General features: G+C 50.3%; 1 protein-coding gene across 1 annotated transcript; it reads left to right on the plus strand.

The window, feature by feature from the left end:
- Nucleotides 1-878: 878 nt before the first annotated feature.
- adamts15a (ADAM metallopeptidase with thrombospondin type 1 motif, 15a) lies at nt 879-11,690 on the plus strand (the record flags this gene model as incomplete). Its single annotated transcript, XM_079738062.1, has 8 exons — nt 879-1,814; nt 5,036-5,168; nt 5,454-5,621; nt 8,014-8,300; nt 8,800-8,977; nt 9,115-9,290; nt 10,319-10,494; nt 10,728-11,690. 8 exons carry the CDS (start codon nt 879-881, stop codon nt 11,515-11,517), a joined length of 2,844 nt encoding a protein of 947 aa, XP_079594188.1. The 3' UTR covers nt 11,518-11,690.
- Nucleotides 11,691-13,015: the final 1,325 nt, after the last annotated feature.

Below are 13,015 nucleotides of genomic sequence, written 5' to 3' on the forward strand. Positions count from 1 at the left end.
ATTTCGGAGAGAGGATTAATAAAGTTGTTGTCTTATCTTATCTTATTCTGTGTATGACTCTATACATTACAGACTAATAGATTGTTCCTTGGTTGGCCGCTAGATGTCACCCTCGTTTAATAATCACCATGAACAGTCACTCAGCGAGGACCATGAGAGATAGAAGCGGCCTAAAGCAAAACTCTTTGAAACGTGTTATCATCCAAGCTGTTCCAAACATTAACTATTGCAGATATGATATCAACGACTCAATAGGGCTCATTCATAATCAGTATGACAAATAAATCCTGTATCACAAATAAATAATCTGCTGAAATAAATTGTAGATTTAGCCTATATTCTCGATGGAACCTAATTTCTGCAAAGCTATACAGTAAAACAGCTAAACCCACGCCTATGAATGTATCGGTTGTTGCAATAACCTATTAGACGTTCTGCTGCGGATCCTAGAAAGCAGAGTCGAGTGCGCGATCAAACACGCGTGCACGTGAGGCGCAAGGCGGCAGCAGGGGGTCTAGTGAGTATTAAAGTGTGCGCGTGGCGAGCGCTCAAAGCGCGTCAGTGACCGTTCCCAAAGACCTACCGCCCCCTCCAATAACATTTCCATAAGTCCACAGTGCACACATGACGAGAAGGATGCACGAGCCCTGCAACAGATCGCCTCAACTCACATGCAGGTGGAGGATGGGAACGGCTCGTGGCCAGGAGGAGTTTACACTGGGAGGACTTGAAGGAGCACCAAGGATTTAGAAAACGGTGCCTTGGAAATACTCTCTCATCACGGACTCGGACTCTCAGCCACCATCACTGGAGATAAAGCAACAGAACAGCACTTCTTAATTCGGTGGTTGCATTCTTTGCCGAATGCACATATCGTCATGTTTCCCAGGACAGCGTTTCTCCTCTGCGCTTACTCTGTTGCCGCCTTCTTCAGAGATGTGCACGGTGTTGACCGTGAGGTGGTGTTCCCCTTGAGGCTCGCGGTGCAGAACGACCCGAGAGGTGGATCCGAGGAGAGGTGTGTGGTGAAAATACGCGCCTTCCAGCAGGAGCTGGTACTCGACCTGCAGCGAGACTCCAGTTTCCTCGCTCCCTCCGTGGTCTCTGCGCAGGACACTGTGCTGGTGAGCACTGACGTGACCCCAGAGCTCAGCCGGTGTTTCTACTCAGGCTACGTCAACAAAGACCAATATTCCTACGCCGCGCTGAGCCTGTGCAGAGGGGTGCACGGCGCGTTCGGGTACCGGGGATGGGAATACTTCATCAGTCCGCTCAGAAATGACAGCGCCAACGACTTGGAGAGCGCGCACAGCGTGCGTCGCCGAGCCGCCAGCAGCAACTCCCTGCGAGGTGCCAACTCCACCGCGTCCAGGTGCGCGGTAGAGACCGAGATCAGTGCCGAGGGCGCACAGTCGTTAGAGAAATACAAGAACCGGAACGCCAAACACAACGTGACCGAAGGCATGCTGAAGCGACTCGGGCGCGCCAAGCGATTCGCGTCCATCCCCCGCTACGTGGAGACGCTGGTGGTCGCGGACGAGTCGATGGTGGAGTTCCACGGGGACGACCTGAAGCACTACCTTTTGACCTTGATGTCGGTGGCGGCGAGGCTCTACAAACACCCCAGCATTCAGAACTCCATCAGCATCGTGGTGGTGAAGTTCGTTATGATCAACGAGGCCGACAAGGGACCCAAGGTGTCAGGGAACGCGGCCATGACCCTGAGGAACTTTTGCACTTGGCAGAAAAAGATGAACAAGAACAACGACAAGCACTCGGACTACTGGGATACAGCCATACTGTTCACCAGAGAGGTAATGTTATTAACATAGCATTCGGACTACTGGGATACAGCCATACTGTTCACCAGAGAGGTAATGTTATTAACATAGCATTCTGACTACTGGGATACAGCCATACTATTCACCTGACAAGTAATGTTATTTACATAGCACTCTTGACTACAGCGATACTGTTCACCAGACAGGTAATGTTATGTTATCCTAGCTCGAGTTGCAATGTCAACGTAATGACGTAGCCCATGCAAGTGCAAAGTGGGTGATGTCATTTATTCTGCAACATTATTTTAGGCAATGTTGTCTTATGACATATGACAACAATGATCCCATTTACCGTGTGTAAGAGCCTTTGATCCCCCCCAAAATAGATTTGGCATCAGATCACTTTTTTTTTCCCGAACCCTCAGATAATCCATGCACTGTAGTAACACACCGCGTACCACAACCCAAGGTCCCCCTGCAGAGATGACTCTGACTCTGACTCTGACCCAAGTAGAATAGACCTACAGAGCTCGTCTCCCCGGGAGAGGAGGTTTTATAGAGTTGGAAACCACCCTCATGCCCTTGCCTGCGTCCACACGCGGCGGTGAAGTCACTGCGTGCCTCCGTTGTTTAATGTTTAACTCTCTGGACCTTCCAAAGTCGAGCAGTCAAAACACTCGCAGCGTATCAAACCACCGGCCCGTCGTATTCTCAGGGCTTTCTTGGACACGATAAGAAGGGGCTGCGGCGGCGGCTGGCCAGAGATAGCGTGACGTGGCTGCTGTGAATCATTACGGACCGGGACTCCAGGAGAAGCCTGCCGGGTTCACCGTGGAGTGGAGCTGTGAACGTGTAGAGCTTTGGTGGTCCGGGGGGATGCATTAGAGGGGAACTTCTCCCGGGCCATTCGACTCCTTCCACCTCCTCCTCCTCCTCCCCCTCCTCCTCCTACAGCTGTGGCCGCTCCCAGCACCACGCCTGCTCCTCGTTAAACAAGAGCCCAGAGGAAGAGGCAGGGAGAGTTTGTGTGTGTGTGTGTGTGTGTGTGTGTGTGTGTGTGTGTGTGTGTGTGTGTGTGTGTGTGTGTTTTGGAGGAGGTGATGCATGTGAGAGCTGCACGCATGTCAGAGCGTGTATCTGATTGAGTGTGTGTGTGTGGGTGCATGTGCATGTAACTGTATTTGTGTGTGTGTGTGTGTGTGTGTGTGTGTGTGTGTGTGCGTGCGCGCATGCGTGTGCGTGTGTGTGTGTAAATACATTGGTCTATGTGTGTTTGAGGTGAGGTGTGTGAATGTTTGTAGCCCACATGTCAGAGATACCTGCAAGTGCGTAGCCCGGCTGAACAACTTCCTCCCCAACTCACACACCCCGTTCTCCCTCCACCTGCACGGTACCAACACTGGTCGTACGAGGCTGCTGGCACAGCACTGGACAGGGGTAGAGTAACAGCAGAGTTTGTGGAGAGCTTACATGAGACCATTCACTACGCTGGAGGGTTCCTGCAGACAGTGAGTCACGGCGGTGGTTTTCTATATTAAAACAGGTAATGAAGACTGGAGTGACCGCTGCCCAGATGAATGGTGAAGTGAGCAGAGTCTGGCAGCTATGACCACGCTTTGGTCCATTTTCTTGTTTTGTTTTTAAGGACAGCTGTGTGTGTGTGTTTTTTGTTTTTAAATAGGCAGCTCTTTTTAGGATTGTATGGTCTGTATGTGTGTGTTTGTGTGTGTGCGTGTGCGTGTGTGTGTGTGTGTGCATGTGTGTGTGTGTGTGTGCATGTGTGTTTGTGTGTGCATGTGTGCATGTGTGTGTGTGTGTGTGTGTGTGTGAGGGCATGCAGGCTTTACTTAAAGTGGTGCATGGAATGTTGATGTTATAGGAAAGTATAGAAACCCTACACAAATAAATAATGCAAAATACAACAACCGAGGGTGTTAAACAATTACACAGAAATGACAAGAAACACAAACTTTTCAAGTAGACTTTGACTAAAAGGATTAGGAATACATTCTAAACAATAACATATAGAACAAAATGTTCCCAATAGGTGACTTTTGCCAAGTCGGTTAATTTTTGAGCAGGTGAGCTATTAACAAACAAGAATGGGCCATACCTAAATGTTTCCAAACTTCATAAACCCTCATGCAGTATTGCTGTTTTACAGACACTTTCCAGTAGGTAACCACCCAGTCTATAAAGTTTAATATACTTATACTGTAAACGTATACCTTATAACATGGTGGTATAATTGCCCCTCTAAACAAAAATATTATGGTGGTTCCACCGGACAAATGAAAAGATATACATTCTTGGGGGTGGCTTGTATATTTTCGTTGTATATCTGTGTTTTAAATAAACCTCAGCGCTCCCAACAGGGGAAGAAGAATGAGAAGTAGGTCAGAGCACCGAGCAAACTCATTGACACGCCAGTTTCATTTAATCTGCTTGTTCTGCCTCTTTTTTTCTAAGTTAATAGATGGTCCAACACACAGATGTCATCGGGGTACATGAGCACATCTGTGTTAGATTTGCACTGGCCGGCAACGCAGGTTTCTTCTCTAAATAATGTTCTTTTGGGCTTTTTTTCATGCAAGGTCTTGAGGTCCTCCCTGTGCTTCATGGTGTGTTGAGATTGTATGTGCCGCAGTGAAAAAACACCCAAGAAGGGGATAGCAGCAGCTGCAGCAGCAGCAGCAGCAGCAGCAGTTCTCTTCCACAGGCCGTGAGTGTAGGAGACGTGTCTCCGGCGCGGTGCCTATGGCCGAGCCGTCTGTTTGGGAGTCTGGGTGTAGAGCCAGGTCTGTTTAGGGAACGGGCAGAAGGGTGTAGCTGGGTCCCGGTCATTCCAGCAGCAGCCAGTGAGGCCTGTGATTAGGAGGTGCAGTAGACTGCTCCTCTCCAGATGGACGCACCAGCTATGATTGTGTTTTAAAAAGCTTTGCTGCGGTCGGGGGGAAACGGGCCATTTGGAAAACTGTGCGTCTTGGCAAAGAAGTATTATGATTGGGGACAGTAGTTGCATTACCTCATGGGAGAAGGTGTTTTCCAAATACTTTTTTTTATAAATAAAACACCGTTGGTCTTAGCGGTTTAAACAAACCCTCAGCCAAGCGTGGGGACGTACGTGTGCGACCGACGTGCGTCGCCTCTCTATTAAAAGCCAGCAGCGGAGAGAGAGAGAGAGAGAGAGAGAAAGCGCGGCGTGTGCAGGTTAAACGGGGTTATCATTGTGTATCCCTGTGCCTCTGACCCAGGACCTGTGTGGGGCCTCCACCTGTGACACCCTGGGCATGGCCGACGTGGGCACCATGTGCGACCCAAAGAGGAGCTGCTCGGTGATCGAGGACGACGGACTGCCCTCCGCCTTCACCACCGCTCATGAGCTTGGTAGGCCCACAGTAAACCCACCCTAAACCATTCCCTGCGGCGTATTTTTAAACACAGTTGGCTGATTGCGGTCAGTGGAGCGTCCCGGGACAAGGCACAGGGTGTTGCCGTTGTCTGTGGGAGAAAAAACAAGATTAGCTCTTCTTCTTCGCCTCCCTTCACCTCACTGCTCTTCCCTCCTTTTCTTTTTCGGGCCTCCGAAAAGACGTCAGCGCCCTTCAGAGCCGTGGGTGTTTTTTTCTGCGGGTGACTCACTTTGATTTTTTTCCGGTTCACGGCCGACAGGTCACGTGCTCAACATGCTCCACGACAACGTGAAGGCGTGCGAGGAGGCGTTCGGACGGCTGCAGGACAACCACATGATGTCGCCCACGCTCATCCAGATCAACCGCACCAGGCCCTGGTCGCCCTGCAGCGCCGCCGTCCTCACCGACTTCCTGGACAGCGGGCACGGTGAGCACGCCGAGACCGCCGCGCCTCCTCCTCCTCCTCTTCGTCATGCGAAGGAGGCGCTCTTAGTTGTGCTGGTCAGCCGAGGTGAGTTGTGCAGGGGAGGAAGACGGCGGCCCTTGAAGGGTACCGTGCGGTCTGTCGTTCGCTCCGTCGTACACCGGGGGCCCACGCGGCCACTGGTGAAGTCCGGATGAAGGAGAGTCGCGGTGTAATGGACAGGCAGGGGTCTCCCGGGTCCAGCCGCCGTCCTCATGTTCCCCGTTCACACGGGCCAAGAGCAGAGCACACAATGTTCCTCAGAAGGATCTCACCATGTGGCAAATTCAAGAAAGATGCAGTTCAAAGCACTAATTAGTGCTTCACACACACACGCATGCACACACACTTGCACACCGACGGCGGCGTCAACCATGCGAGGCGAAAGCCAGCGTGTCAGGAGCAGTCGAGTGTTAGGTGTCTTTCTCAGGGACAATTCAACACAGGTAAAAACCAAGGATCAGACCTGCAACGTTCTGGTTGCCAGAAAACCTGCTGTACCTCCAACCCACCGCTAACCATCACAGATGGTGGTAAAACACAGGCCCTTTAATGACCTGTTTTCCATGCAGCCCCTCTCACAGGCTAGGGGCCAAACATGAGGCATGGTGGTGTTGGGCGACGGTGATGAATCACACCAGGAGAGCACATGCTCCACACAAGCACCACAGAGCTCTATCTGTCCCCACCGCTCGGGATCTGTGTCCCTGGGTTGAGATGGGACTTCCGCGTGCCTGTCCAGGACATGCACCCTCGTTGACCTGATATTCTCTGGGCTATTATTTGCGAGTCTTTATCTCATTCCTTCCCAGTTGACTGCCTTCCATTTTGAACCATAATCACTTTAATGAAATTAGATGGTTAACAAAGGAATGAGTATTTATTTTTCTCAATGCCATCTCCATAATCCCTGTTTGCAGTGTGTGTGTGTGTGTGTGTGTGTGTCTGGGTGTTTGTGTGTGTGTGTGTGTGTGTGTGTGTGTGTGTGTGTGCGTGTGTTTGCGTGCATGCGTGTGTGTGTGTGAGTCTGTGTCTGTGAAGGACAGAGATCCCTGGAGGAAAGCGATTATTTTGTTGGATGCATCATGTATTGCCAAAAAGGGCAGACCACAAGAGATGTGTGCGCCCCGCAACCATACTAAAAACTTAAATTTAAAAAATGCCCAGCGTCTGTTTCCAATTAGCGGTCATGTACTGCAGCGAGAGGCTCCACTGCGGTTTGAACCGGGAAGCACAGGGCGCTGTGTTTCTCATCACACAGGTTAACTTTAAATAGGTCAACAATTTGTTGATGCCTCATCTTCATTAGAGAATAAGTGTACCATCTTTGTCCTGTCCCCTTGATCTCTTTTGCAGGCCCTTGTAGCCACAGGGATTTTATAGATACACATCTTTTTTTGAGCATGTAGGCCTTGAGGCATGCCTACAGGTAGAGTGCAGAACCAAGAAATATATCATGTAACTGTTAGACTATCTTGCCCCGTATCTTGTTTTCCCTCCCAGTAGGGGGATTTCTGCTCTTTTTTTCCCCGTAAAAATACAACAAAAAAAGTGCTTCCTCGGACTGCAAACCTGAACATTATGAGGCAGTTTAGAAGAACAGAATTCTACTGTATATCTTTGCACACAAAAATGTCACGTACATAATCTATCTACCTTTAAAGAGACCTTAAAAGGTCTCTTTAAATGTTGCACCTTATTGTTATTTACTTGTGCAAACATTTCAATATACCACCCGTCTGTAAAATAAAAGGCTAACGCAAAATGTAAAGATGGCATTTTTCTGTACTGTACTCCATATTCCCACAGAAGCACAGGTGTAATAAGGGCTAAAAGATAGCAATCAGCATCTTCTACTTGGTGTAAAACCACTACAAAACAGTATGTGTTCTCCAGAAAGGCGTGAGGGTGGGAGTTCCGCAGAGTGAAAAAACATCCCCTACAGTCTTTGATGCGCTCTGATCTTGCTCTTTCATGTTTCCCAGCCCCTGCTTGTCAATGGTTTGCTCATATGAGCTTGTTTCTGGAACTGCACCAGTATGACATTAACTCGACTAGTTTGCTGGGGCGTGCTGTACACTACATTGTACTGCTGTTCCCAAATTCGAGTGAGTTCACCTGGGTTCACCTCTTGTTCTAGTTTTACTACATCAGGCCTTAAGTGTTAGGGCTAGCCTGGACAATTTGTTATGGCATCCTTTCCGAATTTCACATCTGTGAATAACAAAGTTGATCTTTTCTTATCTAATCTCACTCTCAAGCTCTTTCTCCAACATATCTCCGGACAACAGGTCATTTTACTATCCAAGGTTAAAACTTCACTGGCTGAATCCACCTCTCCGTCTCTTCCCTCCAGGGGAATGCCTGCTGGACCAGCCTCAGAAGCCCCTGGCCCTGCCCAACGGGCTGCCCGGGTCCACCTACGGCCTGGAGCGGCAGTGTGAGCTGGCGTTCGGCGAGGGCTCCAAGCCCTGTCCCTTCATGCAGCCGCCGTGCGGGCGTCTGTGGTGCACAGGGAAGACCAACGGCCAGCTGGTGTGCCAGACGCGCCACTTCCCCTGGGCTGACGGCACCGGCTGTGGGGACGGACACGTGTGCATCAGGGGGGTCTGCTCTGACAAGCAGCAGGTCCACACGGTCCGGGTAAGACACGGGGCATGTGTACACAACGCGTGCGTGCGCACACACGTTCATTCACACACAACCCCGTGGCTTATCCAGACATATTTACAATGTGCACACGTGTACGTTCTTGCTAAATCGACAGCACAAAGACAAGAATACTGACCTCATACATACACTCTTACTCTTACTCGTGTGCACACGCACCCTCACATTCAGTCGACATGGACTGGGCGTGGAGCTAAAGGAAAGACAAACAAAGACGACGCATGCTGGTAGCTACGTCTTATGCACACACACACACACACACACACACACACACACTCAAACACAGCTTTGAATCAAGATGGACACGATGATTCCAATGATCTCTATTCCGAGAACTCCTCTGAGCGTGTCAAAAGTGTCACATGCATGCCAACAGCTCTGGTGCCTTTGAGGACGTGTGAGGTGAGATGAAGGCTTATTTGCTCATGTCCTGCCCCTGCTTGTCTATCCCCCCCCCCCCTCCTGTCAATAGGTGGACGGTCGCTGGGGAAGGTGGGGCTTCTTTGGGTCGTGCTCACGCACATGTGGGGGGGGCGTCCAACTGTCAAAGCGAGATTGCAGCAACCCAATCCCCTCCAACGGCGGCAAATACTGCCAAGGGGTACGGGTGAAATACCGCTCCTGTAACCTAAACCCCTGCCCGGACACAGGTACTTGCCGTTGTCACAACACACTTTCTATCTGTCACCACCCTCCCGAAGCAACTCCACCACCTCTGACGTTCCCCTGTCTCTCTCCTCCTCCCCCTCCTCCTCCTCCTCCTCCATCTTGCTGGTGGGTGGAGTAGGTAAGAGCTATCGCGACGAGCAGTGCGCGGCTTTCAACGGCTTCAGCCTCAACACCAACCGCCGCACGCCGTCCGTGGTGTGGGTGCCGAAATACTCGGGGGTGTCGCCCAAGGACACGTGCAAGCTCATCTGCAAGGCCAACGGCACGGGCTACTTCAACGTCCTGTCGCCCAAGGTCAGCGTCGCTCCGGACTCACAACCTGTTTCCACCAGTGCCCTGTGTTAAAGTCGGCGTCGCTCTGAACACACAACATGTTACGCCCCAGTGCCCTCTGTCAAAGTCAGCTCCGCTCCGGACACACACTGTGTTTCCACCACCGCTCTGTGGCAAAGGCACAACGCGGAGGCAGTTTTGACAAAATTTGCCCTTACCTTGAAGGAAGCTTTCATTTAACACTTGTAGGTAAGAAAGTGTTGGATTGGATTGCTGTTGAATACATTTGAAGTGTAAAGAAAATGAATTAGCAAATCATTACCACTTTCACAGTGGGTACTTCATTACCACTTTCGTGGTAATGAAGGTAATGGATCACAACGTACATAGGGTTTTTCGATGCTTGTGAATAGCCCTGGTTGCATACATGACTCCCCTTTGGTGGTGGCCTGGGTGAAAAATAGAAAATAGGTGGGGATGGAAAGAATGAAGCGGGGGAGGACAGGCGGCATATCTCCTCCTGATAAAAGGGTGTGAGGTGATCGAGAGCAAGAACGGCGGTCTCATAGACCAGCCATCGTCATTATTATCTCTGTCATACTGGCCCTGGGCAGAGCACACAATGTCCTTCAGCGGGATTAGGAAAACCGAAAATTCAAGCAAGATGCTGTCGTTGCAGGCTAATGGCTTTAGATGACCAAAGTGCTGCACCAGAAGTCCCATTTATCATTATAATAAGTCTCAGCCGTGGTGATGCATGGCCATGGAGGAATATCTGTGCCAAGCTCACTCACAGCTGTGCCACATAACTTATCCATCGGCTATGCCTTTGCCTACAGTCCAGGGTTATGGTTATGATAAGAGCATTTCCACTAATACTCCTGAAATAATTAAAGAGAGATATTCATTCAAGCACTTGCAACATGCAGAGTAAAACCCTTGGAGCAAGGTTGTTAATGCAATTTATCCCAAGGTATTTGTTTTGCAAGATTTGTCCTCGACTGGAGATTAATCTCACTGGATCTTGACGGGGGTTTTGTGCACCACAGGTGGTGGATGGCACTCCCTGCTCCCCAGACTCTCCAGGAGTGTGTGTCCTGGGTAAGTGCATCAAGGCCGGCTGTGACGGCAAGCTGGGCTCCTCCAAGAAGTTCAACAAGTGTGGCGTCTGCGGCGGGGACAACAAAAGTTGCAAGAAGGTTTCAGGCCTCTTCACCAAACCTATGTGAGTAACAAGGCTAGCCTGACTGGCCATGTGTATTTTGTATTTTCAGTTTCTAATGAGGGGAATTGCAATCGTTACATTCTCAAACAAATTTAAAGAATGTACAAAAGCAAGTTAAGAAAAGAATGCTTCCTGGTTTATTGTGGAAATTGGGGGCTCAAACCCAGAACCTTTTGGCGCCTGGCCTTTGGGCTCAGACTTTAACACCATTTTTTTCTCCGTTCCTTCCATAGTAACGGCTACAACTTCGTGGTGCTGTTGCCCGTGGGCGCGGCCAACGTTGACGTCCGCCAGCGCGGCTACAAGGGCATGGTGAGCGACGACAACTACCTGGCGGTGAAGAGCTCCCGCGGCGACTACCTGCTCAACGGCAACTACGTGGTCTCGGCCGTGGAGAGCGACATCTTCGTGAGGAACAGCCTGGTGCGCTATAGCGGCACGTCGGGGCTCTCCGAGACCCTGCAGGCGGTGAAGCCCCTGGGGGAGGCACTCACCGTGGAGGTCCTTTCGGTGGGCAAGATGACGCCGCCGCGCATCCGCTACTCCTTCTACCTGGCCCGCCAGGGCAAGGAGGACAAGAGCCTGAGGACCGAGGGCCGCTCGCCCAACAGCGTCCTGCCGGAGGAGGGCGGCAAGGCGGCCGGCGAGGACCACCTGAAGGGCGCCTCCTACAGCAAGGCAGGGCCCGTGCTGGCCAAGTGGCTGTCGGGCAGCTGGGAGGCGTGCTCGTCTAGCTGCGAGGGCGGGACCCAGAGGAGGCTGGTGCAGTGTCTGAAGCCCGACGGGAGGCCCGGCGCGGACTGTGAGGCCGGGCAGAGGCCGGCAGCCAGCAGGGCGTGCGGAGAGCTGTGTCCGGTGTGGGCCATCGGGGACTGGTCCTTCTGCTCGAGAACCTGTGGGAAAGGCTTCAAGCGGCGGTCGCTGCGCTGCGTCAGCGCGGGCAAGAAGCTGCTGACCAGGGACCACTGCAGTGGAGTGCGCAAACCTCAGGAGCTGGACTTCTGTAACCTGGCCCCCTGCTAGGGCCGTGGCTAGAGGCTACTTAACCTGTTACCCGTTTAAACGGCGTCCCGTTGAAACAGAAATGCCTCCAAGGTGTGTCCCCTACACCAATCAGGATCAATCTAGCTGGTTATTTGGTACTATTTGGTTGTTCCTTCTGAAACTGGGGGCTGGTGAAAGATGATGACCATGAAATTTCAACGATCAATGTCTTCACTGTCTTACTCTGAAACTGTGCTGACTTAAGAAGTGTGGAAAGAGTCTGGCTGATGGTTAAACATCCCATGCTCCATCTATCTTCTCAATCTTCTTGGACAAATTAGGCTCAGGATCAACCGGGGGGAGATGGGAGGGGCTAGCAGTGCCATCAGCTGATGGAGAATCGCAAGCAGTCTGGAATGCATTTGATTTATGCATTTCCTAATTAGTGCAGGTTTCACATTTAAGATGGCCATATGCAGAAGTATTAGTTACGTATTATTCCTAGACGCTGGCGACCAGTCCAATAAATGTGTATGCTTTCTACTCAAACATATTTTGATAAGACAGGATGAGAAAACATTATATTAATCCCCCCGGGGATTAATCAGAACGTGAACAAGATACAGTACAGGGTGACTTCACTGCAGAATGGAGGGAAAGAAATATAGCCATTTTTACTGCAGCTGTCACTGCCAAAATATGTTTTCAGTGCCCTTCAATCCAAACATGGAATCCTTTCCCAATAAAAATAGAAGATAATAATAATAATACAGACTATTTGCACTGCTTAGGTCCATATCAATCTCTTTAATGCTAACCTGTCGTGGAATCTCCTGCAAAGTCGAACCAGATTCTGTAATTAATCTTTAGTGGTGCCAGACCTCCTCAAGGTAAATTTGGGAGTCTTAACTAATTTGGACCGTAACTTTGGTGTGTAGTTTCTCTGCAGCAAACGTTTTAAATGCAACCATATTAAGCCTGTTCCCGGAACCCTTACAGAGATCTTCCAGAAGGTTGATCTTTTTCCCCAAGCGTTTTAACAACAGCAAAACAGGGATTTGATCATTCTCCGTTGCTTTCATGGTGCTGGACTTACAAACTAGGAGGAAATCACTCGTGTATGGAAGACATTGACTCTCTGCAGAGCGCAAACCATGGAAACACTTTAAAATAGGATCTGAAGTCACAGTGGTGGCTTCGATGACGCTCTAGATACAAAGCAGGACAAGGAAACATTGGCAACACGTCCATGGTTTCACTAGTGTGCCTGCTGTGATCTGCTGAGACCCATGTTGAAACACTCAGCCAAGATATGGTCTCATTCTCCCATCTGACACCCCCGCATAAACACAGAGACACGGGCACGTGCACACATTGTGTCAGAACGCCTGCCTTACTTTAGATTTATTTGTTTGAGGGTCGGTCTCGTTTTACCATCTGAAGCCCTGTCGTATACACAGACACACACACACACACACACACACACACACACACACACACACACTATCACACACTGACACGTTTCAGGTTAAACCGC

The sequence above is a fragment of the Pollachius pollachius genome (assembly GCF_949987615.1).
Source record: "Pollachius pollachius genome assembly, chromosome: 6".
NCBI lineage: Eukaryota > Metazoa > Chordata > Actinopteri > Gadiformes > Gadidae > Pollachius > Pollachius pollachius.